Source organism: Anomalospiza imberbis, chromosome 6 (assembly GCF_031753505.1).
Source record: "Anomalospiza imberbis isolate Cuckoo-Finch-1a 21T00152 chromosome 6, ASM3175350v1, whole genome shotgun sequence".
Classification (NCBI taxonomy): Eukaryota; Metazoa; Chordata; class Aves; order Passeriformes; family Viduidae; genus Anomalospiza; species Anomalospiza imberbis.
Window position 1 is genome coordinate 5,437,259 of NC_089686.1, and position 27,997 is coordinate 5,465,255.

The window sequence follows — 27,997 nt, forward strand, 5'->3', positions numbered from 1 at the left end:
AAGGCTCCAGGCAGAGCAACATGAATTGGACAGTCGGCAAATGCCAGGTAAAACACGGAGTAATAAATCTATGAGGAGGAAGAATCTGGAAACTGAAAATTCAGTTCATGATAGTGAAAATACAGAGAAATGTGTCCCAAAGTGTGAGACAGGCTTTGAGTACAGTTATGTCTGAATTATTTACTCTGTTGTTTACTGAGTCCAGTGGAAGGAGAAGTGGGTGCAATCCCTCATCCTTCCTTATGAAGGTGGCCAGAATAGCTTATATTATAAAAATATCCAGATATTTAGAATCTCCCAACCACCAGCCACCATCATACCCAACCCCAGGGAGATCTCAAATAACATTTCAGTCTCTCAAGGACCTACAAGGGACTTTTGACAAAGCCTTGGAGTGATGGGACGAGAGGGAAAGGCTTTAAAGTCTCAGAGGGCAGGGTTATATTGGATATTAGGAAGAAATTCTTTACTGTGAGGGTGGTGAGGCCCTGGCACAGGTTGCCCACAGAAGCTGTGGCTGCCCCATCTCTGGAAGTGTCCAAAGCCAGGTTGGATAGGGCTTGGAGCAGCCTGATCCAGTGGAAGGTTTATTCAGGGCGTAGTTTTCTGTGTAGTGGGGTTAATACATGGTATAAGTGGAGCAAAAGGGGAAAAAAAAACTGCTGCAAGAATCCCATTCATTGCTAATAAGTGTTAATTCAAGGATTAATCATAGCAGATGTGTGATTACTTCAAAACATTCTGACAGAGGTTTTTACACTCTCAATTATATTCTGGTAGATTTTTTTCACACATGCAGAGGGGCTTTTGTTGAGGTTTTTGGGGGATTCTGAGCTCTTTCCGGTTTGTTTTTACTTCATCTTTATGCTTTGTGTAAATACATCTTATTGAGTCCAAGGATAAGTGGGTGCAATTCCTCACCCTTCCTCACGAAGGCAGTCAAAAGGGCTTTTCCTACATTCTTTTCTGAACCTTTGGAATCTAAGAAAGAAAAAGAAGTTTATTAAAAAGGCAGTGGAGTATTCCAACCAATTTCAAATTTCTTGCACTGCAATCCCCATTGGACTTCCATTAGAAATACAGATTCTGCAGTGCAATAACTGAAAATTATTTTTTGGAAAAATGTTTTAAAATAATTGTAAAATATTTTTTTAGATGGAAGGTGCATTTTGGGGTGTGGTATAAAGTACTCCTGTAAGACTTTGCAAATGTGCTTTGGGAGCAGAAAAAGAGCTACTTAATTGCTATATACTAAGAGCCAAAATTGCAAACATTGCAGATTTTCGTGCAGAGAAAGTTTTAAAAGACACATTTGATGTTAATCAGCTCCCTTTGATTGGCTGTAATGGCACAAAGACGTTCTACTGCATAATGCATTTTGTACAGCATGGACATAAATAGAATATTTGCATTCCCAGTACAGATGAAATGGATTGTCTTATGAGGATGTTGATCAAGAGGGACTAAAAAGAGAATTGGTTTTCTCAGATTATCCCAAGTTTCCATGCATAAAATACTCCTCAAACTTTTATTTTTTTTTAATATAACATTTTCCTTGGATAAAGTATTCAAAAGGTTTCAGACCTGCCTGTTGCTCAAGGAGCTGTGGATTCCTCTGCTGTTTAATGGGCAGTTAAAGATGAGTTTCCTTTCCAGACAAATTTATACAATTTCCAGCACCTTAGAACAATAAATATATTCTTTCACAAGCACTCCTTTCCTCTGCTCAAGGAAGAAGACACAGTTCAAAGCAATCAGGTTCTGGCACTTTTTCACTTACGTATTGAAAAATCACATTTTATGTATGGATCATATATTACTTATTAGAGGGTTCTGTAATTTAGAACCTCTTTTTGGATTTTTTTTTCCTCTCTCATTTGAAAAAATATTTTAAAAATTGAAACCTTCTGCAGGAAATTGATTCGATAGAAGACTTAAATGAAAATAATACCTTATTTTAAAACATATAACTATTTCTCTTGAATTTTGGTAGCTACTGCTATGTTGCCATTATTGAAAAACTTTCTCAGAATTCTGCACAGAGAGTGGGATCCCAAATTATTTGGAAGTGTCTAACAACTTTCTGTGAAAGTTATTAATATTTTGATTTAAAAAGTGACATTTTGTTTTCAGTGCTGCAAAGTAATAGTTCTTCTCAGAAAACAGACAAGAGATGGTCTTAAAAAATGTGTAAATTTGCTAAAGATTTTTTGTTATTGAAATGGAATCTCCCAGATTGAAAATATGGAAGCTCTAAAGAAGTTCAAACTACTTTGGTTGAAAAATAACCTGATGAAGAATATGGAGATGAGTCTTGTGTTCTTTTTAGGATTTCTTTTCTTCTAACTGGTCAAACGTATGGTATTTCAATAATATGGTATATAAATTGTCTAATAAATAAGGAACTTATAGAACTGTTGAATAACAAGGAAAAATTATAACTTTAATTTATAAAGAATTAAGGATGAAACATTATTTGGATTTGCTTAGCTGTCAAAGTTTTCTGCATATACATAAGTCATTCATTTTCAAATATTTTCTGAGATTCTTCCTAATAAAAAGGGGTTTTTACTTTTCTTATATGTGCAGATTTTTGTCTCAATTTCAGTATTATGTGAAAGGATTGCCAGAGGGTTTTTTGTTGCTGCTGTTGTTGCTTTCTTTTGTTATTTTGTTTTGTTTTGCTTTGCTTTGCTTTGCTTTGTTTTTTGTTCTGTTTCGTTTTGGGTTTTTTTGTTGGGTTTTGGGGGTTTTGTGTGTTTGGAATTTTTTTTATTCTGGTATAACTTGGAGACATAAGCTCCTTTTCAGAAGGAACTTTTATCCTGTCTTTTTCTTAGGCTCTTATATATCAAATCATCTCCTATTAAAAATTATTTTCTCCCCATGCTAACCTTTGAATTGGAAGCTGGTCCAGAACCAGCAAGAGCTCTGTGATCAAAAATTTGGCAGATAAAGGGAGAAGAAAGGTGTGAATGCCTTTTTCTAGCAGAAGACTGTTGTAGATGTCGGTGAACCCAATGGGAAGAATGATGATGTCTGACTTATTTCAGAAGGCTGAATGATTTCTTTATTATAATTATGCTATGATACATTAATATACTATATAAAAGAGGATACTAAAAACTACATGCTACTTTCTCTAACTATCTAACTCTCTCACAACTCGTGATAACTATCTAACTCTCTCACAACTCGTGACCCTGTTCTCCAGAGTCCAGACACAGGTGGATCCGATTGGCCATCAGGCCCAAACAATCCACTGTGATCCAACCAGGCATTCGCTCTAGGTAAACAATCTCCAAACACATTCCACAAGAAAAAAACAAGGAGCAGAAATAGAAATTGTTTTCTCTTCCACTTCTCTCTGTGCACCTTTATAAAAATCCTGAGAGAGAGAGAAATGTGCTTGCCACAGAAGACCACGTGGCTTTCTGGATTCCCTGGCTCTCCACACCCCAACAGGGAGATGGAATTGCTGCAGCTCCGTCCATTTTCCCGTGGGAGAGAATGTGGGAAAAAAGGCAGAGGAAGATACTGATACCAAAGCAAAAGCAGTCAGAGCAGGAGATGCTGATAGGGGTGAATGAGACCAAATCACTGTCAGCCTTCAAACTTGTTTAAAAAAACAAGGAAAGAGAAATTGGATCATCTAAGTAAGGAAAGGGAAGACTGAGAAATTAGAGCTGACAAAGCACAAGTGTAAAGGGAGCAGAGCATTTGCAGAAATGGCTCTTTACTACCAAGTATCATTATTCTGCTATTAATGAAGCAATGGGACTACTTTTGGGCTAAGAACAATGTATTGCTTTGATAAATGTCGTTATTGGACACGAAATGAGTACTCAGAAGCTTGGGAAGTTTAAAGGAGAAAAAGAGAGAGTTTTATTCGAACATCTGGTATTTATAAAATTTTAAAGGTGACTGTGGATTGGAGGATGGAATTACCACCTCTCCAACCACACTGGTCAAACTAACAGTCCATCAATTCTCTCTTCTCACAAAGAAGATTGCAAAACAATCATTATTTACATGAATAGTGTGAGAACTCCAGTAGAAATATGTAAACATTATCAGAAGGTTAAAGAAGTTTTATGAGAACTTTAAAGCTTTCAAAAGAACTATAAAAGAAAAGTTAACACTTTTAAAAATCAGGGCAACAGATAAACATCAGTCTTTGAGGCTGTGAGATTTATGAGAGTAAGCAGCTGGTTATAGCTTAAGGGTACTTACAATTTTTTTGTTATATGACAATATATAACTTTCCAGTCTAATGGACAGATGCTACAAAGTTTATTTTGCTTTTCTAACATATTACTTTTACTTAGTTTTTCTGCACTGCTGGTAATTTTGCCTAATGGACTTCTGTCACACATAAACACATATGCTTCCATTATAACTTCTAAACTCTTAGCTTACTCTATACAACCACATTATAAACTACATATAACCTTACATTATAAACCCTTCACCATCTTATCAATACAGTTTCTCACTTGCATAAGGCATATTTTTACTTACAACCACAGAAACATAAGTTTATTATTTTTCTGCTTAGTGTCCGCGTATTGTATTTTTACATCAGTCTAAACTTCTTCTAAGGCTGCAAACTCTTCAGTGTCTCTGGAAGTTTCTATTTTTCTAATTCCCACAGGCAAGGACACTACAAACAGAAGTGGCACCTCACTGCAAGGAACTGCAGTGTCAAGGTGGAGAGAAATGATTGACATCAGTGATTTAGTTCTCGTGATTTCCCCCAGGCCAAGACATGGGCTGCAGCCAAAAGCTAATGAGCACTCCTGACACGAGGCATGATCGCCGAGGTTCCTCATGCCCAGCTGTGAAACTGTTTATTTTCATCACAGTATCATTTACAGAGGCTTTCCAAGCTAATCCCCTCTTGGCAAAATGCATTCTCTCTTTCCATGTCAAAAGAAAGCTATAGTTCATAACAGAGGCCAACATTGTTTAGACTCCAGTCAAATTTGTTTTTACATTTGAATGATCTGCCTGTTAGCCTGCAGGCTCTTCAGCATTTGCAGTGCTATATTAGATTAAAACTGTTCTGTTTAAAACATTCACAGGGCTTATATACTCTGCAGAATTTGCAAGAGGTCAACCTCACTGGAAAAAGGAAAAATAGGAAGGTGGTACCAGTCTTGCATTTTTATCATGATCAGTCTCATTATTATCAAGGATTTATGTAAATTGTTTCATTTTCTCTCATTCTAATAAAAATTTCCTACCAACTCGCACGATTTGAAGTCATATCCAAACTGCACAACCCTGAGCACCCCAAAGTTTGTGTCAAAACTCTCCAGGGCTCATCTTTGTGTACTCCAGATTCCTTCCCACAGAGGAAGTCATGTCAGAAATGACAGAATATTCATATCAGTGGGATTTGTTCATATATTTATTTTTAATTTTCAGGGCCTTTAGTATAAAGGGCACTTAATTCAAATGTAAACCAAGACTGTTTCATTGTAAAAGGAAATTAAATAATGACTGCATTTCTAAGCAGGTTTTGGAGAATCTAATATTTTTTTCTTGGTGTACTTTCATCTGTAACCAAAAAAAAAAAAAACTTCCAAATGCTATCCATACATTTGGAGTGGAAATAGAAAAGAATTAATAATTATTACATTTGTGATGTCACTGATTACTATTCTTCAGCAAAATCAACAACCACGTTTCTAGAACACTTCATGTGTTGCAGGGGATCCATTTCCAGTTTCAGTTCTGCTGGGTCCATAACTGTTTGAATCAAATACCTCAAATCTCTGGTAGAAGCTTTGACCAAAGGGCTCTTAAAAGGAACTGCAACAAAACAGGAGTCTTTACACATAAAATAGAACCAGAAAAATCTTGATTACACAAAAAGGACCCCTAAAAGTGCTTTGATCAAGAGTCAACAGATTTTTTTGAGTGAGGGTGCAGAGACCAAGGACTCTGTTGGTGCAGGCTCCTGCCATATGTGGACCAGGTAATATCTCGGAAGCAGAAATGTGCTTCAGTCACCTCATCTCTTTGTCAGATAGAAACTGCATATTTGAACATTTCAAATGATATTCACATTGAGAAGTATAGGCAGAGTGGACTAAGTTGTCTTAAGAATTTTATGGAATTTTTATACGTTTTTAGTGCACATATAGAGAGCTTATCTTTTGGAGATACAAAACCAAGATCATTTTCCTGCTGTGTTTTAAGGTGAACTTTTGCTCCTGGATCCTAATGGGGCTTTTTACCAGCTGGAATGTGAATTGAGCAAGATGCAAATGTTGGATGAAACATGAAATAATAAATCTTTAAGGAGTAATAATCTATAAACTGAAAATTCAGTTCATGGTAAGGAAACCACTGAAAATGCATTCTTGAAAGAGCAGTCTTATAAAAGAAAAATAAATCCACTAGAGGAAAAAATAACTTTCTGCAAGAGAAAACTGAAATAGTATGTTTAGTGAATAATCATATTGGAGAAATGCTTGGAAGACTGGGAGAGTTTTCTGGGCCTTTAAACAACAGACATCCAGCAAAGTGCTGGGAGTTTGTGGGTTTTGGTTTTTTTTAATGTTTCTCGAAGGGGAAGGGTTGCCTGTAATTCCAATGTCATCTTTCTGACTTCTTTTTCTTGTCATTCTCAATTCTGGCTCAGGACTTCCAAGTAAAATTCATCTAAAACCAACGGCCAGCACAAAGTCTACACACAGAGAATCCCTCACTAATGGGGCCTGGGGAGGGTGTCAGTGATGCCACAGATCCAGGGCTGGACACCAGCAAAGCTTGGAAGTTCATGCATCAAAATAAGGCTCAGGCTTTTGGATCAGTATGGGACCAGTATATCCAAATTTTAGTGTATATTGTATATTCCAGTTATAGTGGAATCATCTATCACTTTCAGACTCACAAAAAATGAAAAACAGCAATTAAAAAATCCAGACAATAAGCAAACCTTCCTGTAATCATTATTTTCTCCGAATTTGTAGTTTACAAAAAATCAAAATTATGTCAATTGTCCATTGTTGTTGTTGTTGTTGTTGTTGCTGTTGTTCCAGACAGGATTTTTAAGTATTTCAAAGCGGAAATGAAGAAAAGTTTTATTTGGGTGGTACAATTCTTGTTGGTATAATTGAAAACAGTGGGGAAAATTCACTTTGAAGAAGACTTACTGAATAATCAATGGTAAACTTTTACAGATACTTCAAACTAGAAGCTGTTTCTTATGATTCCAAGTTAATAACTTTTAACAAGACAAATTTATTACAAGGATCTGGAGTATTTTGAAGCATCAGAACTCCACAGGCTCCATTTAGAGACAGCTGGCATGAAAGGAAACACTCCCTCTCCTTTCCTTCTCTTGGTGGCAGCTGAAGCTTTGAGCCCACAACGACTGATTTTTTGTTGCCTTTTTCTTTTCTTTCTGTATATGAAGGTCTTGATCATAAAAAGGAAACATAAAAGAACAAGCAAGCTGTCCAACTGCCTCCTAACAACAGCAATTTGATTGTTCTAAGTTGCTACACATCCTTTCTTGTAGGGAAGCTTTGGAAGTCACTTACATAACCTTTGTAGGAACAACCTTGACGCTCGGTTGAGGGGAGATTCAAATTTAGACTGGCAGCATTTCAAGGACTGTTTTCTGCTTGAACACTCCAAGCTTGTCCACCTCAGGTGTGCCTTCTTTCCCTGTTCAGGGATGTTTGTTAGAGCTGCAGGTACTCCTGTACTCGCAGCTTGCATTTGAGGTTGTTTATAAATAGAATTCTGCTTGCTTTTTATGCCACTCTCTGTTGAGCCAAGGATCTTTTTGTTCTGGCAAGGAGAAATTAATAAATCAGCCTTGTAGGGATGAAAGCCAAACCAAAGGGTTTTGGATGAGTAATCTTAGCACATAGCCGTTTTTGAGAAAGAGCATTTTTAACAGCTGCAGTAATTACTTTGGCTTTCACAGCTCATTCTTTTTAAGAAACCTTTCCATTAATTGAAAAGCTGGGGAACCTGCTTCTTTTCTAGGGGGGTTCTCTGTTTAAGGTGTCTGATTACCACAAATTCTTTAAGGAATCTTAAAGAATCAGGTGGAAGTATGGGAGTTTTTTTTTTTATCAAGTTTGACTGTAGAAATTATTGTAAGTACTTGCAAACCAAGACTGGTTTAAAAAGATTTAAACAGATTGAAAATATGACACTGCAAAAAGAGAAAAAGAACACTATGTGATTAGATATTGGTATTTGGTGCTTAACTTGGAATGCAGCCCCTGCATAAAATAAATTCATTTGGCTCCATTCAAGAGAGCAAAATTATAATGCAATGAAACTGGCAAGAGGTAATGCTTGTGATTCTTTTTTCCGAGTGGGAAAAAGAAGAAAGTCATGCAGAAAGAACTGAAAAAACAATTTTGTGCAAAAGGAGAAAAAATACTATTAGCTTCTTCTCTGTATGCATTTCTGCACATGGGTTGAGTTCATGTTGAGTAATTCAATCATTATTCTCTACCAGAGACTTCAGAGTAAGCAGCATCATGGGAATGAAAATAAGATGCATATTTGGAGTGCCCAATCGAATTCTTAGGCTGAAATTTAAGAAGTTAGGCTGAAATTTAACAAGTATTTCTGTAAAAAGAAATTTTCAGTGTAGCAGAGTAAGTGCCTAAGTTCTATGAGGCATTTAATGTAGCATTGGCCTGCTTAACTTTATGATTATAAGAACAGAAACATTTTGCAAAGCAGCAAGTAGCTGAAGATTCTTAAGACATTTTACCCAGACAGAAGTGGCTTGAAGCTCCCAAAAGTCCCTATGGTTGGTGTTTCTATGGCTCTTGGTCTTCAGAAATAAATCAAATCCCATCCAGATATTGCATTTCATTGTATCACAGGACAGCATGTGCACGCCAGGACAGTCACAAGGTGCATTTATCCATGCAAGTAAGTCACAACACTTTCTGGCTAAACCTCAACTTTGAAATTTTCATGACTGCACTCATTTTTTCAACTGCCTGACAAGAAGCATTTTGAGATTGCGATGGAGCCAAGACCTTTGTTATAAACCCTGCCCTGAGCAGCTCATTGTGTCACCAGTGCTCTGAGGACACCCAATTGCCCATTTGTACCTCTGAGACAGAACACGTGAATCCATTTCTTCCTTTGCATATTTGATATTTGTGACTGTATTACAATTTTAGTAAAGATGGTGCTTTTCATCTTTTTTAAGTGCATTTACCATAAGCATGTAAAAGTTTATTTTATATGTAAGCTGAGAGCTTGAGGGGAGCAAAAAGACCTTTTCAATCTCGAAAGCAAACTCGCATCTCCCCGAGGGACAGCAGGTTCTGAGCTCAGAACATTTCAGCTGCCAAGATCAAAACAAATTCCCTGGGCTTCAGAGCATTCCCATTTGGAGATGCAGTATTTCAGTTAATGGCATAATTATGTTTTGGGACTTTTTCAGAGGGTTTTCTTTTGTTTGCTTGGGGATTTGGGGTGGTGATGCCCTGGTACAGGGTGCCCAGAGAAGTTGTGAGTTCCTCATCCCTGGCAGTGCTCCAGGCCAGGTTGGATGGGGCTTGGAGCAAACTGGGATAGTGGAAAGTGCCCTGAGAAAAATGAATTTGGTATTGTTTTGGGGACCTTTTTTGGTAATGCTGAACATGGAAACTCTTCTTAGTGGCTACAAAAAGGCAAGAGAAAAAAAAGTCTTACAAGTGATCTCCTGGTGACAGAGAAAAACAGTATTGTGGATTTTGTGTTAACCACAGTCTGTTGTACCTAGTAAATGCTGTGTTTGTGTAAACTTTAAATGGTCAGAATGTCTTTTCTTGTCTTTTTCTCCTCATTATCATATTTGTCCTACCTTGCCCTTTCTCTTTTTTTTTTTTTTTTTTTTTTTTTTTTTTGCAAATCATCTCTTCACACTCACTTCTCACCAGTGCCCCCCACTAGTGTCTGGGGGGAGTGTTTGGAAGACCCCCACAGTACCCTCTGCAGCACCTGTGTTTACTGCCTGTGGAACAGATTGGCTCAGTGGTTTCATGAGCTGTTTTTTAAACTATTTTCATTTGTATTCATTTGAACACAACATCGTTTTGCTATTATTGTGTCATTCCTACCAGCACTACACAGGTGTTAAATGCTAAATGAGCACACAGGAAAAAGATCCTGTTCCCCAGTTAATGGTCTGATTTTCTTGCACCTGTCTCTCATTCTGTTGCAATAATGACACCACAAATTGTTGCCTTATTCACTGTTCTTTACTTTCCCTGCATGCCACCCTTTATCATACATTTATGGTATATTTTATGTTATTTTATAGTTCTATTTTCATGCTGCTTAACTGTTCTAAAATGTTTAAGATATGGTCTCGGTCAAATAAAAGAACTTGGCTCTTGCTTCAATCTTTGCAGGAGTCTGACAGAAGGAAAAAGAAAAAAAAAAAAAAAAGCTTTTCTTCTCTCTAGATGTCTAAGCTTATGTGAATGTCCCAAAACAGAATTTCTGAAACAAGATGCTAAGGCAGAAGGCAAAATCACCAGGGATCCTGAGAAGTCCTTCAAGCATGGGGAGTCAAAATTTGGATAGATCTTGTAAAATATGTGCTGCATGGAATAATTCCTGCTGCAGGAAGGACACTTTGCAGATACTGCAGATGGCCATGGGGTGGCACATGCAGCCTGGAAAGAAACTCTGAATTACTGCTGAATTGTTTCCCAGTGGCATTTTGGCATGTCAGAAAGCTCCACAAAGGGCTTTGGCTACTGGGAGTAATTTGGTTCAGCATTACCAAAGGGCTTTGGCTACTGGGAGTAATTCCAGACAGGAGTTTGAAGAATGAGAAATAACTAGATGTGTCTGATCTTTTCATGACACCAATTAGTTGTGTGACTCTGTCACTGCAGTGGTTTAGGATTGGTCAGATTTCAGCCAAATTTGAAAAAAGACAAAGGCAGTCTTGAAGGTAATGTGTTTGTGACACAAATCCAAAGGATACCTGGCCTCACAGGTCCCAGTCTTTATGAAATTATTTGTATTTTGGATTTCAAAGGTTTTAAATATTAGCCAGCTAAAAATGTCAGATTTCACAGTACAATCACTTTTTTTCCTGCCAAAGTATATTTTTTAATTAATAAAACAATTAACTCAGAATCATGATATAGAAAATACTTATTTTTTTTAATATGTACTACATCTATATTAGAATATTCATTTGCCAGACCAAGATGCAGCCTGCCTGTTATTGCATTGACATCACTGTGGTGTTGTCCTATCTGCACTCCCAAGCTAGAATTAGAACCATTAACTGTCTTTTCTCCCTCACTTATGGGAAGTGATAAGTGCAAAAGTTTTCCTTGCCCACAGTTCTCCAGCTTGTGCAATGCATCAAATTTATCAAGCCAACTACCCAGAAGCTGATTCAGTAATCAGGCCATGGAAATGCCACAAAATGATGCATCTACTTCTGGCAATGGTGTGTGTTTGCAGGCACTCATTAGCATAAAGTTAAGGTTAAATTAACATTTGTATTCTAAACTCGTCTTTGACTCTGAGCTGTGTCAGAGTTTTCATTCCTCAGAACACAATCTCTGGTCAGCTGAAGTGCATTCTTTCCAAGACAGTAACAGGCGAGAAGGTTCCTCCTTGAATCTTCTCTGAAAGGTTTGTGCTTGTTTAGCTGACCGAGTGGATGTGAGAGGGGCCACGCTGCTATTTAACCATGGCTCCACACTAACAGCAGCTTCACACCTACCCTTCATCCTCTGGGACTGGGTCAGCGTTGCAAAGGGCAATGTGCAAATATCACAGAGGAAACCTTCACCCTTAAAACCCACAGTCTTTGAGCAAATAAGAATGAGGAATAGCATTATAAGTAACCAGATTAAATCACTATCATATTTATCCTCTGATATGTTCTGCTTTACCCTAGTTTTTGCACGAAAATGGAGTTCACTTCAGTAATAATTTTAATCTGTTCTGATACACCCTCTTAGCTTTACATTGCTAACAGAAAGCAACATCTCTGTCTCTCTAAAGGAACTGGAATTGTTTCTAGGTTCTCAGAAGGGAGGAAATTAAAGCTAATTTGGAAGGTGATCACACCAGAGTATGTGTTGGAATCCAAAATGCAAGGAACTCTCAGAACTTTGGTCCTGTTAAGCCAAAGCTTAGAATTAAACACAGGATTTGATCTGAGACCTTGGAAAAGGCTTCCAAACTTAGGTGCTGGAAGTGAGAATGTGGGTTTACAGTTTAAAGCAGAGACTTGTTAAGCTAAGTGGAGGAAAGTTTAGAGTTTTAGAGTTTAAGATACAGAAAAAATAAAAGTAGTTACAAAGGTAAACAAGGAGTTTAGAATGCTGCACTGTAGGTTTGTCATAACATGATTGGCTAAGAAAGCTTACACCGTGCATGAGTCCATAAGACAAAATATTTAAGGATTAAGTCAAAAACATAAATATCATTGTTGCCAGTGTTTTATTGGTCAATAAGTCCTTAAAAGGTCTTATAACTAGAAGTCTTGTGACCTCTGAACCATGCAGTGAAGATGTGAGCTGAGCTCACCCTTCCTGTCTGTGTAAAAGATAAGAAAAATAAAATTATAAACATCATGTAAAAACTCAGCAGTCCCAGTTCAAAATTCCTTCTCAAATCCTCACAAGTATGGAGCAGTTTTGGACAGTGCAGGAAGAGGAGCACTGCAGGAGAGCTGTCCATGCTCTCAGGATCTAAGCCAGACTTTGACAGGCTGAGATCTTCATGCTGGAATCTGGCAGTTGTTTATTCTGCACAGGGCATCAGACAGCCAAGTTGAACTCCTTTATCAGCCTGTGTGAGTCTGCATGGCAAAGAACTCCAATGGTGGAAAGGAATTGGTGGATCTTCACAGAAAAAGATACCCTTGACTCAACATCCTGAAATTATCAGACTTAACTTAAAAACCTCAATATATTTACCCTGATTTGCCCACTTTGGAAATGTGGGCTTCCTTGGGATAGGGGAATTGGGACTGCAGCCACGTGCATTGTGAGAGGTTTGTGTTTGACCAAGGGCTGGTCCTGCCAGAACACGCTGCTGGATTTTAGTGTCTCACACTGGTATTTGGTACACTTTGATTATGAGAAATTAAACCCAGTTTCTAGAAGATCAGTGTTATAGAAAGATGATTTCCTGACTTGATTTCTATTCGTTTCCTAATTGAACTCCTCTCATCTTACACTCAGCATTACATTTATAATTTAATTAAAAAGCAGAAAGTTTGCAGGTTTCAAATGCCTTTTATTTTATACAGCTCAAAAACCAGCATCTGTTTTCTATGTTCAATATAATTGTGGAAGAAGAAAAGAAAAACACAGAAAGATTCATTCTGTCTCACGATTTGTAACGTGATAATGGTGTTTTGAACATGGAACTGACAGTAAAGGTCAGGCCTCAGACTGCTGAAATGAAAAAAGCCCACAGTATTTACAGCGTTCAAGGCCAATATTTAGTCAGGTACAAGTGAGATATTTTTGGTCAGATTTTCAGTACAGTGAATTCATTACATAACTGTTACTTTGTTATTCAGCTTGGCCCATGACTTAAACCAAACACAAAAGTTAAAAATTAACATTTGGACTTGATTCTGATGCAACTTACATTTATTTAACATAACTCGAACTGGTATTTCTCTGCCTATCAGTTATTATGCAATGTGAATTATAATTATTGGGCTGAATCCTAATTGCATTTCTTATTGTGTAATGGGCACAAAATTTTCAGAGAAAAAATATCTTAAAAGGAATGTATCTGAAAATAAGACACAACCTAAACTATCATCCTGTCCTTTCAATTTTATGAAATATGTGACTTCATGTCATTATGTCAATTATTCAGGAAAATATTTTCTTTTTTGTTAAATCTGAAGTCAACAGAATGCAGCCTGAGAGGAAAAAAAAAAAAAAACCAGAAATTTTGGAGGTAATATTCAGGAAGAGGAGAAAGTGAATAACAATTCTCTTCCTGTTTTACCAAGGTGCCACCTTTCCAGTGATTCTGTGTTTGCAGTGAGATAACAGCAATTCTCCTCTCTCTTTTCCTTTTCCTAAGGATCTGTTGCCTGTCTCTGCTTGGCTCCACTCTTCCTTTGCTGCTCTTTCATAATGGAAGAGTTGCCATTTCCTTCCTGTCAGCAGCATCCCTTCTCCCTGACTCCCCACCTTACCCAGGTCACTTTCATTTCAAGGAGAAGTTGGAGAATAAATAATCTTCAAATAACTGCAGAAGAGTCACCACAGCCTTTTCTGCCTTTTCACCGTTTCATCCAGTGTGTATTCCCACTTTATTGTCTTTGTATGGTTTAGCAGTGGGACAATATTTCATTAGCACTCCATCAGTTGAACTTTTCTCATTTTAAAGGCAGCCATGGAGCATTAGAGAATTTGGGTGCATGTCAGGCAAAATTGTAATTTCTGATCTACTTTTGGCCTGGGTTCTGAGTTTGAGTAGGAGCAGCCTGAGCACACAGCAGGACATCTCTAGACCTAAAAACACCTCTAAAGCTTATCTTCAGCTATAATTAATTTACTTCCTTAAATAATATGTATGATCTGGTGAGAAATTAAGCTCCAATTCCTTCATAAAGAACATTTAGTAGCAGAAATATGCTTGGTTTGTGAGGTGAGCCCACAGGACAGGACTGGGCCAGGGTGCACATGGAAAACAGAACTTGGATCATGAATACTGGGATATTAGTAGTAGCCAAAAGCTTTGGTGCCTGTTTATATGACCTCCAATTTGAATTACAGCATCGATGTGATGTCACTTTATCATCCATCTGACCTCGATGATGGTCATTTCATTTCAACAAATAAATAAACACTCCTGGAGCACCCTGGGTCTCCCTCAACAGGCCCAATACTGAGCAAGGGGAGTCCTGGGCTCTGGATCCAGAGAAGTGTACTTCAAGATTAAACGTGTCTGATTACTTTAACCAAATATTTTGATGTGAATCATAACCATGTGATCACTTTTGAGGACAACAGAGGCTTGAACAAAGCGCACGCCCTCAACCTCAGCTGGAACCAGCTAAGAAGGCCCAGGGAAGAGATAAACATTTTACAAAAACACATTACTAACATAAGCCAGTCCTGACATCACACACAGCCCGTGGCACAAGGTGGGCAGCAGCGCTTGGAATTCCTGGGGAAGCATTCTAACAGTTGTAAAGGCTTAAAGCCTGGTCCTCCACCTCGTTATTTCCGAGGCTGTTGCAACGTAAGAGGGCTCGTGGTCGTGTTATGGCATTTTGTTCTCACAGAGCCTTCACTCCTTTTTGCAGTCCCAGCCTGACCAAGTGAGTAAAATGCAGCATTTTTTGCACAGAGACATCTCTGAGACATAATTCCTTTCTTTTTTTTTTTTTTTTCCTTCCCTTAGGATTTAAACATATTGGTGGCCTGTGCCAGATATCAAAACCAAACCCTTGTGTTAATTCTGCTGTCTCAGCTGCCCTGAAGAAGGGGTGGGAGCAGAAGCATTCCCAGCCCTGGGAAGAGCCATTCCCAGCCCTGGGGAGGTGTGTGCACACTGGGAGTCCCTGTTCCTGCCTGGATGTGCCTGCAGCAGCACAGCTGTGCTGGCTGCAGCTTTGGGGACAGAGCCAATACTCAGCCCTTTTTCTGACTCCCTTTCATCCCTGTTGCTCAAGCAGCTTCTGGAACAAATCTTTCTCTCTGTGCTTTATCCCCCTTCAATGAGTATATTTTAGCATTATTTAAAGGGCTCATCAGAACTGGCAGATTTAAACATGAAAAATTTGAGGCATTGAGACACTCTTTAAAAAGTTGGGTTTTTTTTAAATGATCACTTAAGTTTAGTATTTTGTACTAGTCAGCATCAGGCCAACCATTTGAACAGCATAACTCTGAAATAATTTGAACAACAAGCCAACAGAGGAGACAGAACTCCATTGGGGCACCCAGGAAACATCCAAAAAGATGCTGCCTTGTCTATTTGTCCTGCCAATTAAGCTCCAATTAATCTCTTCAACACATGCTAATATATAAAAAAATAATAATAGCTACCAGTTCCAGTCTCTGTTTTTTTTTGTTGTTATTCCTTAGCTACTTATCATAATAAACTTATAATTTTGCTGTGTTCTTTGTCACCAGCTCTATGTGTCAACAGCTCTTGAGTATTACAGAGAACTAAACCTAATGAGTGACCAGGAGACTGGAACTTGATGATCTTTAAGGTTCCTTCCAACCCAAAACACTCTGTGATTCTATAAGCTTTTGGCTTATTTGGTTGTTAAAATATACCTATATTTCACTGACAAAGACATTTTTGCTCATGATGTGAGAAGTGTGTATTTCATGTATTATGTGTTAAATATAACATGGGCAGTCCAACATATCCTGTATATATAAGACAGGTTTGAGGTTTCAGTGCCACATGTAAATCTTTTAAGTATTTCTCATGTGTCCTATGATGCTTTCTTTGGGGATTTTTTGATATTATTTCTAGGTCATAAATGAAATACCTAGACTATAAAAACAAATCAAATACACCTTATGTATTAGTGAGCTGTGCAAGATGAGTCAGCTTCTGAGCTAGCCCCTGTGATTCCAGAGCAGTTTATCACCATCAATGTCACAGAAAATGGGGACAATCTCAACTGGCTCAAAGGTACCTTGTCCCCTGTGTTTTGAGCAAACATAAGCATGGATGGCACAGTGACCCTGTTGGAATCATAGCAAAGCTCTGGCTCTTGTCACCAACGAGGTGACAGTACACCAAACAGAAAGGAAATGCAAGTCTATTTCTTGCATATAAGTTATATTAGAAATTTTAAAATATTTTATCTCCAAGCCAGCCACATTTCAGCTGAGTGTCACTGGGCAGTTAAAGGCTCTCAGTGACCTGAATCAACTCCTGATGTCTAATTAAGAAGTCACAGAAGCATCAAAAATATTGCAGGAGCAAAGATGAATGAGGCTTTATGTTCTGTTTTGTTGCAGCTTATACCAGGTACTATTGAAAAGGAAATCTTCAGGAAAAGTTCTGCAACTGTTTTTACAATGCAAATTTCATTTTCTGAGTTTTGTGAATATAGAAGCTTTGTCCTTGCCTCTAGCAGTAGGTCAGAAATTAATTATTAAACACTGATCCTACAAAGATCTTGGCTGGTATCAAATTTTTTATTCTAGCATGATCTTGGAAACAGTCATGTTCAAATTCTGCTGAATCCAGAATGCAAGAGTAACTATGTTTGACAAATAGAAACATTGGAGTGGAAAATCAGAGAATCACAGAATATTTTGGGTTGGAAGGAACCCTAAAGATCATCTTGTCCCAACCCTTGCCATGGGCAGGGACATTCCAGGTTGTTCCAAGCCACATCCAACCTGGCCTGGAACATTTCCAGAGATGGGGCAAACACAGCTTCTCTGGGAAACCTGTGCCAGGGCCTCACCAACATGACAGTCAAGAGTTTTTTTCCTAATTTCTAATCTAAACCTACTATCTTTCTGTTTAAAGTCATTTATCCTCAATATTATTATCACTTCATTTGCTCATAACCTTCTACAAGTTCCCAAGTTTGCTACCATTTGTATAAAATGAAAGTTCTGCAACTGATTCATTAACATCCCTGATTGAAAAATACCTGCTTTAAAAACATGAGCATGTTTAGATTCTTTTAGTAGCAAATGAAATACAAAATATTTTCTCTAACCCATGCAAATTATAAGATTATAATTATATTCATCCTTATCAGATGAAGAATCATCATGGTTCTTCCCAAAGGTGTAGAAAAACATTCATTGGAGCTATCTTTCCCTTCTGTATTCTGACTATTTTTAAATCCTTAGACAGGCTCAATCCTACAGCATTGCTTGAATTTCCTTAGGTCCTGACTGCGATCTGCATGAGCCCTCAAATTTTCATTGACATTTTTAGCTTCCATTTTCAGCAATCTATGTTTCTAACAACTGTCTAATTCTCACCACTATCACTTTTCCTATTTTTCATTCACTTCTGCTATAGTGGAATAAAAGGGCCATGGCCTGACCCAGCAGGCCTCATCAATATTTGCTTTTATCTGTAAACTTGAGAGCGTGAAGGTGTTTTAAATGCACATGAGTGTCTATCGATGAAGTATTTAGTGTTTCTGCATCTTTAAACATCTCCTAAACAGCTTCACATTTTTTAGATCAAGTTTCTGTGTCACTCTGGTGGCATTTTGCTCATGCCTGCTTGCAGCACATGAAAAATTTCCTTTTTAGAACATCAAGGCCGTACAATGGATGTGCTTCTGAGACACACTTGCTTGTTCTTTTAAAGCCAAGATCAAGTGCTTAATTTACTTGCTGATTCCCGGAATTCTAAATGCTCTGGAAGTCAGTGAAGCCTCAAGAAGTCTGAGCAATTTTTTAAAGATAAAGGATGCTGGTGGCAAAGGTAATGACAGAACCAGAGTGACTCAGGAAATTGCAGCCAGCTCCTTTGCATTCTCCCCCTGATCTGTAGAAATTGGCCCTGAGAATTATTCATTAGAACACTCAGCAGCTGTGCTCGGTTTCTTTATTCTGCCAATTTTGAACCCAACCTTTTTCTGATGTCACAGAAGTATAATGTTGAAACATTAATTCTCCCAGCAAATTCTATAAACATAAATTCTCTACTACATATACAGCAACAGAGTTTTCTAATGCTGACCCTTCAAATATACCCTGCCCTAAAATTTAGAGGCTTAGGAATATTTCATGTCTAAAGCCAAATGAGCTTTGCCATGTGCACGTTGAACCCTCCACACTAATCCATTTCTTGTGATCAGGCAGGATTAAAATTTCAGAGTTCTACTCAATGCCATTATGAAAAGCAGATTGCAAGGAGAGAGCCTGTACATCTAATTTCAAACCAGCAAACACTGCAAGTAACCCTCTGAGCATCATCTCTTACCTTGAAAGACCACTTGAAATTATAAACTAATTAAGTAGTGGGTGATGAGCAGCAGGACTGTGGGAAACTGGTTTGCTTTAGGAGACAGCCTTGTCTTTGGGTTAGCCAGTGCTTAATCAGGTGTGAATTCTCAGGGCTCCTCAGATCAATCACAACAGATCTCTCCTGGATCCTCCATTGCCCGGCATTGTATTTGAGCCAATATTTGAGCCAGGCATAGTATCTGAGCCCATATTGCAGCTGTTCCTTCACAGGGACCATCAGTTTATAACGCTCATCCAGCTGCTCATTTTCACAGAATTTATAGGAAGGCAAGAAATGCTAGTCTGACAAATTGTTCCCAAACTCATCAATAGGTTTAAAAATTAGCAGTAAAGCCAGCAGATGGATATACAGATAGCATAATCCCATTAGCTTGTTTCCTCAGGAAAGTGACCTAGCAAAAAGCCACTAGACTCAGTGGAGGAAGATCCAAGGTCACTCTAACCTGTTCTGATCCATCAGCTGAAATCATGTTAATCTGCCCAGTATGAAAGGTTAAAAGCTGCTCTGTCAGTTCAATTTGTTATTACAATATAGAATAGCTAGAGGAAAACACATTTCTGCTGATAACTGTAGCATTTCATTCTGTGTGCATTAGGGAATTCATGTTTAGAAAAATTGCCAGGAAAATGAATGCTTTAGCATATGTCATGTATGTTTTGTGACATCAGAGAGAAGGGACTCATAAAGGGTACAGTAAATACTTAGGAAAAGAAAATAACACAGCCAAAATGTTCTTTAGTCATTAAAAAGCAACCTAATGGTACTGATTATTAAAGTGATTGTCTTACAGACTACCTAGATACAATACTCAATGATTTGGGCCCTCACAATATAATCTGAAGTTTTTGATTGGGACTCTGATCTTTTCTGTGTTGAACAATGATTGCTAACACACCATGGTAGATGGGAAGTGGGGAGTCCCAGTCATACAAACTGATTATAGTCAGGATCCCTGACTGCTTTACCTTTACAGGAAGCTTGCTGCCAGGTGTCCAAAGTCAGATCCTGTCTAAGAAACTCATTTCACAACCAGGACAGCAAAATACATGTTTGGTATCAACATTTGTCTTTTTTCTGCTTACATCTGTCTCTTTTTGTTGCTTAATTCAGAACTGTGGAGGTGGTATTTGCAGATCAGTTTGGAAATGTCTGCTGTGTGAATTTATAGAACAATGATCTCATGTCCTTCATGTTTAATCTTCCTCCCGAATGCCAAGGGGGATTCATAACACAGTCTTATCTATTTTTTTGTAATAATAATAATGATAAGCTAATTTCTTTTGATTGAAAACAGTCTTTAATCTCCCTTAATACCCTGTTGTTTGTGGGTCTTGTAACAACAGCAATCACTCATCACCAAGCTGATTGCAACGACTCTTTTCATTTTATGGTACGGTTGCAATAATCTGATCCAAAATCAGTGAATTGCACCAAACTGTCTTAAACTGACCAATCATCTCTCTAAAGATCAAATTCCCAAATCAGGAGAGTGTAACTGGCGGTTTTGCTAATGTGTTAGCAGAGGAACATTCTGTTTGATTAACTGTGTTTCCTTTTTGCATGGATTATGGCTGAGCTACAGTCAGATTGAATCAATACTGCCTGGACAAAAGCTCCCAAATCAGGTAACAAAGAGGGAGCAGCTATGCTCAGAGGTGGCCTTCTGACTATGGACAGCAAGGACATGACAAAAGAAGCAAGTGCCATCATCTTTTAAAATCTACTCTAATCTCTCCTGTACTCCATGGAGGAGGAAGGAGGTGCCTTTAGTGTCAGTAGCTTTGGATCTCCCTTTTTTAGCTTCTTCTGAGCTTGAAGAAACCCAGTAGATTGATAGTTTTGTTTCTTTGTTTTTCACACGTATGGCATGTGGGCACCACCTTGTTGTCTTTTCTTAGCAAAGTTCTTTGTGAACAGCTTGTTAGGCCACTTCTTCATCCAACCAACTGTACCAGGCTGCCATCATCTGTACTTTGGATCCTTCTTTGCATAGGGGGCCAGGCATACATTCAATTTTTTTCACCTTTCTGCAAAGCACTTCATTCTGAGCCAAGGAACCAACTGTCTCTTTGCTGATTTGATCTGGGAGATTTTGTCCATGTGCATCCAATCAGATTGATCACTGATATTTTGTTTTCCTTCCTAAATTTGTAACACATCACACAACAAAATTTTAGAAATATATATTCGGATGGTGAGAAATATATTGAGATAGTATTTCAGTCCCTTGAGCCTGACCTGTGAAAACTCAGCTGTCTTAACACTGTAGGATGTTCTGATGGCAGTCACAACTCCTTGTTAGAATCATTGAGTTCAGTCAGTTCAGATTACTGCACCTTTTATGAGCACAGAGAAGGCTTTTCTTATATTCATCCAAAGCTCTTCTGCAGCACTGTGTGTAGTCTGAGCAGTCCTTCATCCTGCCATTAACCCTCCTTCCCTCTGCGCATTCCATAAGTGAAATTCTTTTCGTCATCCTCTGGAGGAGGGGGCCGTACTCCCTTCGTCTTCTTTTTCCCATCACTGTTGGATCTCCCTGTGTCCTAAAAAGCATTTCCAAATCACCTTTCAGTTTGCATTTCTCATCTGGGCACTTTTTCAGGGCTGAAACTTCCGGGATCTGTCAGGATTCATATACTCATTTCTGTATTTATAAGGCAACATCCATCGTCAAATTCAGCTTCATCAACTCAGACAAGTCTCGCAAAGCCACCACGCAGAATTCCCTCTATACATTGGTCAATTTTGTAGAAGTAAGAGAGGCAGAGCATCAGAGAACCCCACAGAACCCAAGTGTTGCGTGCATCCTTCTCAAGACTTCACCCAGCTCTTCTTGCCTTCATTCTTTCTATATGTTCAGCATCTGGATGGTGGGAAAAACATGAATTTGTTTTCAGATTTTCTGGGGAAAAGGGACATTGACAGAAGCACACATGGATATGGGTTGTCCAGCCATTCAACACAAAATCACAAATTTCTGTACTCATTTTGTGAGTCTGTTTCCTCATGGGAGATGAACAATCCTTACACAGACTGGTCTTGAAATAATTATTCAGTAACTGTAGGATCGCCCCTCTTGTTGATGGAAAATATTTTTTCACTCTAATACCTTCCAGCTTCTTCTCCTTTCTTTTCTTAAATAATGAGAAAATGTACCTTTTAAAATACCCCTGAAACATGTCAGATGTTCCCAAATTTAGTGTAAGTCAACATAAATATTCCATGAAGTTTCTCAGGAAGCTTCTTAGAATGTGACTTGCTCAGAATCACTGATTAAAACAGCTTTGAGCTCAGTAGCTGCTATTTAACAGAATTTAAGTCAATACTGAAATGGAAATAATGTCATTATTACTGTATGACATATATAACATGGACATTTTTTCCCCACAAAGGCAGCACAAAAGTATTTAGTAAACACCAACACCTCATTTCAGATTTATTGATGCTTCTTACCATCTTCAGTTAGTAATGCTACAGTAATATTGTCCAGATTACTTTTGGTATAGATATACACTCAAACTGCTTCCCCCTCTCCCCTTTTCTGTATTTGCTCTTTCCATCACTTTTTTAAATTTTTTTACTTCTCACTATCTATTTCTTTATTTTTTCATTTATTCTATCTGCTTTCAATTTCCCACTATGGGGATACTCTCCTCTTAATGACTGTTGTTTTCTTTCTCAAATATGAGGTATTCTAGGGACAAAAAAAATGTGTCAAACACTCCCCAGATCCTCTTGACACTTTCTCCAGAAATCGAATTAGCCCTTCATTTTTGCAGCCTTGTTGAGGTAAGCCTGTGTAATAAAGTATGCATAGAACATATTTATACACCTCATCACAAATTAGTATTGCCTGTTAACATACATTTTGGATATTGTTTTGTGTGTGATGTATGAATGTCACCATCTCTCGTCCTCTACCTGCTCAGCAATCGCCAATATTTAGCAGTTATGTGGAAATTGGGGTTACCAAGCCCATTGTTGCATTACCTGGGTCAGAAGGAAGAAGCAAAGGTAAAATAAGAACTCTTGTTTTCCCTTATTTTTATTATTAATCTGTTAGCTCATGTTGCCTAATTACAGGTCAGACAGAACATAAAGGAAGCTTTCACAAGCAGAGGAGTGGAACAGTGCATGTTGATTTGTTTAGTCCTGCTGTCATTCAGCTTGTAAGAATACACACAGAAATCACCAAAGAGGTCCCTTCCAACCCAAACTATTCTATGATTCTATAAGTATTTTACTAAATTAAGCAGCAGTTTACAGCTGTTTTCTTTTCATGTCCCCAGACTTCAATAAACAGAGTGTGTTTATTTAATTGTTTGATTTTCATGGTCTGGATGCAGAAGGTTTAACCTATCTTCCACACAGGGGGAGTGCATATATGTAATGTTTACACCTCCAAGTACTAGGTTTAATTTTTCAACACATGTCTTTTACAATATACAGATATAACTCCTACAAAATCTGTGCCAGTGATTAATCAAATTGCAGTCATCCATATGTACTCTTCATAATTACACATATAACCAATGCCAATCACAATGATTGACCTGAGCCTTATTTCTCAGGATGCCCAGATTTTATTTAGGAAGATATTTTGTTTTAAGCAGAGATGGCAGATAAATGAAATCAAACACATTGTCATCCACTGTCGTTGAAGTGGTTCAAAACAACACACGAGCAATTCAGAAAGCTTATGAGTGGCTTTTGCTGAGGTAGAACCACTGATCATTGCTTGTGTTTTGACAGCCAGCAAATGCACAAAAAAGGATGGAAGCTGCCTACCAGCCCTTTGAACAAGTGAAATAAGTGTTATTCAGATACCAAGGACAATATTAATGCATCCTATAATGGGTCCCTAATGCAGTTATCATGGCATTAAAATAGATTTTTTTCCCCCTTCTGGATAAAATTTCTATAGCAACCTCAAGGTTTGTAAAGTCAGAAAAAATAATAGATGTAGATGCATTTTAGAGGTTTCTTTTTTTGCTCTCTTTTTGTTGTCTCTCTTGTCATTAGAATTTTTATGATGATATTATTATAACAATTTTTTTTAAAATTTCAATTATTAAAGTGTTCTTATCTCAACCCACAGGTTTTACTTTTTTTCTTATTTCTCCTGGGAATGAGGGGGGACATGAATGGTGGCAACATAGTTGCTGGCTGGGGTTCAACGACAACACAATGCCATGCAACTATATCCACATGGAACAAGAACAGAAGGAGCAGAAATACCCACACTTTGACAGGGTATTTATATCTGATATTTTTTTCATAAAAGTTTCAGACATAACTTACTTTCTTGCCTCATGTTACTACATAATGCAGTTTAACAGCAATTCTGCCTGAATGTTTGAAATTGTAATTTCAAGGTGCAATACTCACCTTAAAACTTCCCTGTCCATCTTTTCTCAGTAACTGGGACTCCAGTTTATCTCCTTGATGATCATCGCCCACACAGTTCTTTTCAACTTTAATTTGATAATGCAAGAACATATTGCCATGTCTTGAAAGATGCTATTTTATCCCATCTTCTTCCACTGGAAATGCTTCAACACAGAAAATAGTCTTTATTTATTGCCTTGCCACAAGCCCGTTGGTTTGAGTCAGCTCTCACTGTTCCTCTTCATCAAACTACTTGTCTCCATTATCGTGATTCAATCCTGCCTTTGCCCATCCTTGTTGAGAGTGAGGTTGTGTCCTACCTCATGCCTTGAGCATGACCACTGCAACTGGTCATCAACACCTCTTTTTGCCATATTTCAACCTTTGCTGCCCCTTTTGGTGACAAGGCGCTGCCTGGACCTTGTTTTTCTCCTCCAGACCTTGCCCAGAAATTCTCACTGACTGTGAAACTCAAAAGAAAGCTTCCCAACAGCTGGGCATCTGCTGTGATCACTGTCACACTGACCGATTTCATTGTTCCTTATCTTCTTGTGCTTGCCCATCTGTCAGTCTGTCTGCATTCATTGGGTGTGCCTCATCTCATTTTACAGTATACATTCACTGGAACAGAGATTTTTAGAGGGATTCACTGCTAGGTTTCCTAAATACAAGAATAACAGCAACAGAGAGGAGGCCAGCCCAGCACGCGTCTCCTGCGAACAGAAGGGTCATTGTCTCTGTGGTCCAGTTTATCACTAAGACCCCACTCACTGAAACAGCTCATTGTCCCACAGCAGACCTGTATTTTTTGTATCACAGCATGAAACTTCACTGGAGATTTGTTTGATGAGTGGAATTCCTTCCTTCCAGCCCAAAAGCCTGCATAGTCCTTTTAACATTGGTTTATCCAGAAGGATCCAGTGAGTAATGAGGAGATGTGGAGTCTGTTCCCATTTTGTGTTCTGCAAGCCAATTCTCGCCTTTTGTCTCAGTTTTGTATTTATGAAGCACAGAAACAGTTCTTTTACAGATCTGAAGCACAAGTGTTAAGGATGATAAGCATCAGTACAATCCGTTTTATTTTCACATCCTCATCAACCTGTTCAAATTTTCCTAACACCTCTTTGCTTTATTGATGAAGCTGATATACCTATACCTGTATTCATAGATGTAAAGTTGAAAGAGGGCAGGTTTAGATTAAGCATGAGGAAGGAATTCTTGGCTGTGAGGGTGGGGAGGCCCTGGCACAGGGTAACGAGAGAAGCTGTGGCTGCCCCATCCCTGGAAGCGTTCCAGGCCAGGTTGGATGGGGCTTGAAGCAACCTGGGATAGTGGAAGGTGTGGTGTTCCACCCCCATGGCAGAGGGTGGAACAGGATGATCTTTAAGGTCCCTTTGAACCCAAACCATTCTCGGATTCCATGGTTCTATGGTAAGAAGCTCTACCAGTATACACCTACAGCACAAGGATATTCTATTTCCAATTGTCTCCTTAAATTTTTTACTGCCAGGGTGCTGTCCCCATGCTCAAACACATCTCAACTGTTGCTGCAAATGCTACTTGATGCACTAAATCTCACTCCTTTGCTTCCCACACCTACATCTTATTTTTATCCTTGTATAGATTTCTTGCCTTGAATATTTTACTGTATAAATAAAACTCTTTAGCAGGATGTTACCTTCTAGGTCTTATCAGAACAAATGCTGTGATTTGATACTATTTCACTGCTTTGCCAAACCTCAGTCTTCACACTGATATTAGGTCACTGCTGAAACCAGGTGGGTCAAAATCCATGTACACTCAGGCTCTGTCTCAGAACTTTATCTGTCAAAAATGTGTTAGCACAGATCTCTGTCTGGCTGCATTAATATCTCTGTTGGCAGACTCAGGGCCTTCAGAAGTTAGCAAACCACACTTTCCTACTTGAAGCCACAATGCTTGTATACAGAGTTCAAAGCACTTTTGGATTGAGTCATTTCAGGTGTAAATGTTCTATTTCAAAACTGACCCATGCTTTCATTCATCAGACATCACTTAAATAAAAACATGGCAGAATGAGTGAGTAAAGCAATAGAAGCATGTTCAGACTATATCTTCAGAGAAGTATCTGGTTTGTATTCAGGTTCAGTGAAGATGTTATACCTCATTAGCTACAACACAACTGAGCCATTTTCTCATTAGATCATCCAAGTGGAACAACACAAAAGATTTTTTGAGTTTGTCAGCTGCATTTTGGTTGTGCTTTTTAAAGTGCTTGTTCGAAAGAAAGAATTGAAACCGTATGGTGTTGCTTAAGCTTAAAAAGTGCTTTTGATCTTAAGCTTCAAAAGAGATTTTTCCCAGCAGAGTAGGCTGGCACTTTATTTAGTACCAAGTTAGGTAGACACCAGAACACTCTGTACATAATAATATTTTCTTGTTTCATGCTATTGATTAAATCTCTTTTAATGTTGTCACTGCCAAATTTGAGATGATTTACAGTTCTTTACTCACAAGAAGTTGATCTTTACTGTTTATATAACTGCAAAACCAAAAAGGCTTTTTTATCATAAAGACTATGATACAGAATCTTTATTGTTTGGAGGAGTATTTTTCTTTTCTTATGAAGTGTTTTCCAGTTGCAAACTCACCAGGGGACTCTGGATTTCCTGGAATGCCAGCAAGCTTTACAAGACATAATCCTCTCAGAGCAACAAATGGGAACCTGAATGAAAACATTTACCATTTATTTGGCTCTGATCTTATACTTGGTCATGAACATCAAGAGAGTCTCCTCAATAATTCAAATGAAAGCAAACACAAATAAACAGGATTACAGATTCCTGAATACTTAACACAGTTACACTCCTTCAGGTTACACTTCTTCATTACCCCTTCCCATCCCTGGAAGTTTTCCAGGCCATGTTGGACAGGGCTTGGAGCAACCTGGGACAGTGGAAGGTGTCCCAACCACAGCAGAGGGTTGGAATGAGATATTCTTTAAATTCCTTCCAACCCAAACTATTCAGTGATTCTGTGATATTCTGGACACTTAACACAGTTAAACTCCTTCATGCTACATGTTACATGGTCATATAGAGCATTTTTAACAAGTACAATTTTATCTTTCCTGGGTATTTTGCAAAACTGTAACTTATACACAACCTTCCCTGAGCTGGAAAATGTGTTTTCTGGAAAAATATGTGTCTTTCTCAGTTCTTCACCCTTGGATGGACCTTCAGGTAGAAGAATTAGCCTTTCAATGCTTTCAAAAGCTTTGGGATTTTTGTTGGGTTTTTTTCTTTTAATTTATTAACCAGTTTCAGACTGTAAAGTTTTAACTATCCTAGGAACTGAAAAGAAATTATGAAAACATTTTTCTGGTGAGGAAAATTGAGAAGAAAAGAAGAATGAGCGCCAGACTTGGTGACTGGCAGCTGGGGAGGCCATGCAGGGATAATATCCATGTGCATTTTGTGTTACAGATAAGCCTAAGAACCCGGGAATTACAACAAATAATCTTTGAAGCATCCATGTGGAAAGAGTTCTTGGGCAAGCCAAAGGAGCAGCAACTAATCTTCTAAACCATTTGGTGCATCACAGTGCTGCAGCTCAAACCAGCCAACTGCACCAGGGCCACACAGAGAATCCAGGCAGGTGA

At 38.3% G+C, this 27,997-nt stretch overlaps 1 protein-coding gene across 1 annotated transcript; it reads left to right on the forward strand.

The window, feature by feature from the left end:
* The first annotated feature begins 20 nt into the window (after positions 1 to 20).
* LRRC9 (leucine rich repeat containing 9) lies at positions 21 to 27,997 on the forward strand. The gene is given in 19 exon segments (XM_068194864.1): positions 21 to 47; positions 2,134 to 2,316; positions 6,249 to 6,448; positions 6,871 to 6,875; positions 7,053 to 7,181; positions 8,452 to 8,581; positions 10,449 to 10,553; positions 10,887 to 10,945; positions 11,316 to 11,455; positions 12,981 to 13,079; positions 13,274 to 13,442; positions 14,960 to 15,105; positions 15,107 to 15,139; positions 16,834 to 16,904; positions 20,080 to 20,202; positions 20,546 to 20,624; positions 21,597 to 21,722; positions 26,882 to 27,149; positions 27,822 to 27,997. Coding segments are annotated over 19 exon segments (2,268 nt in total).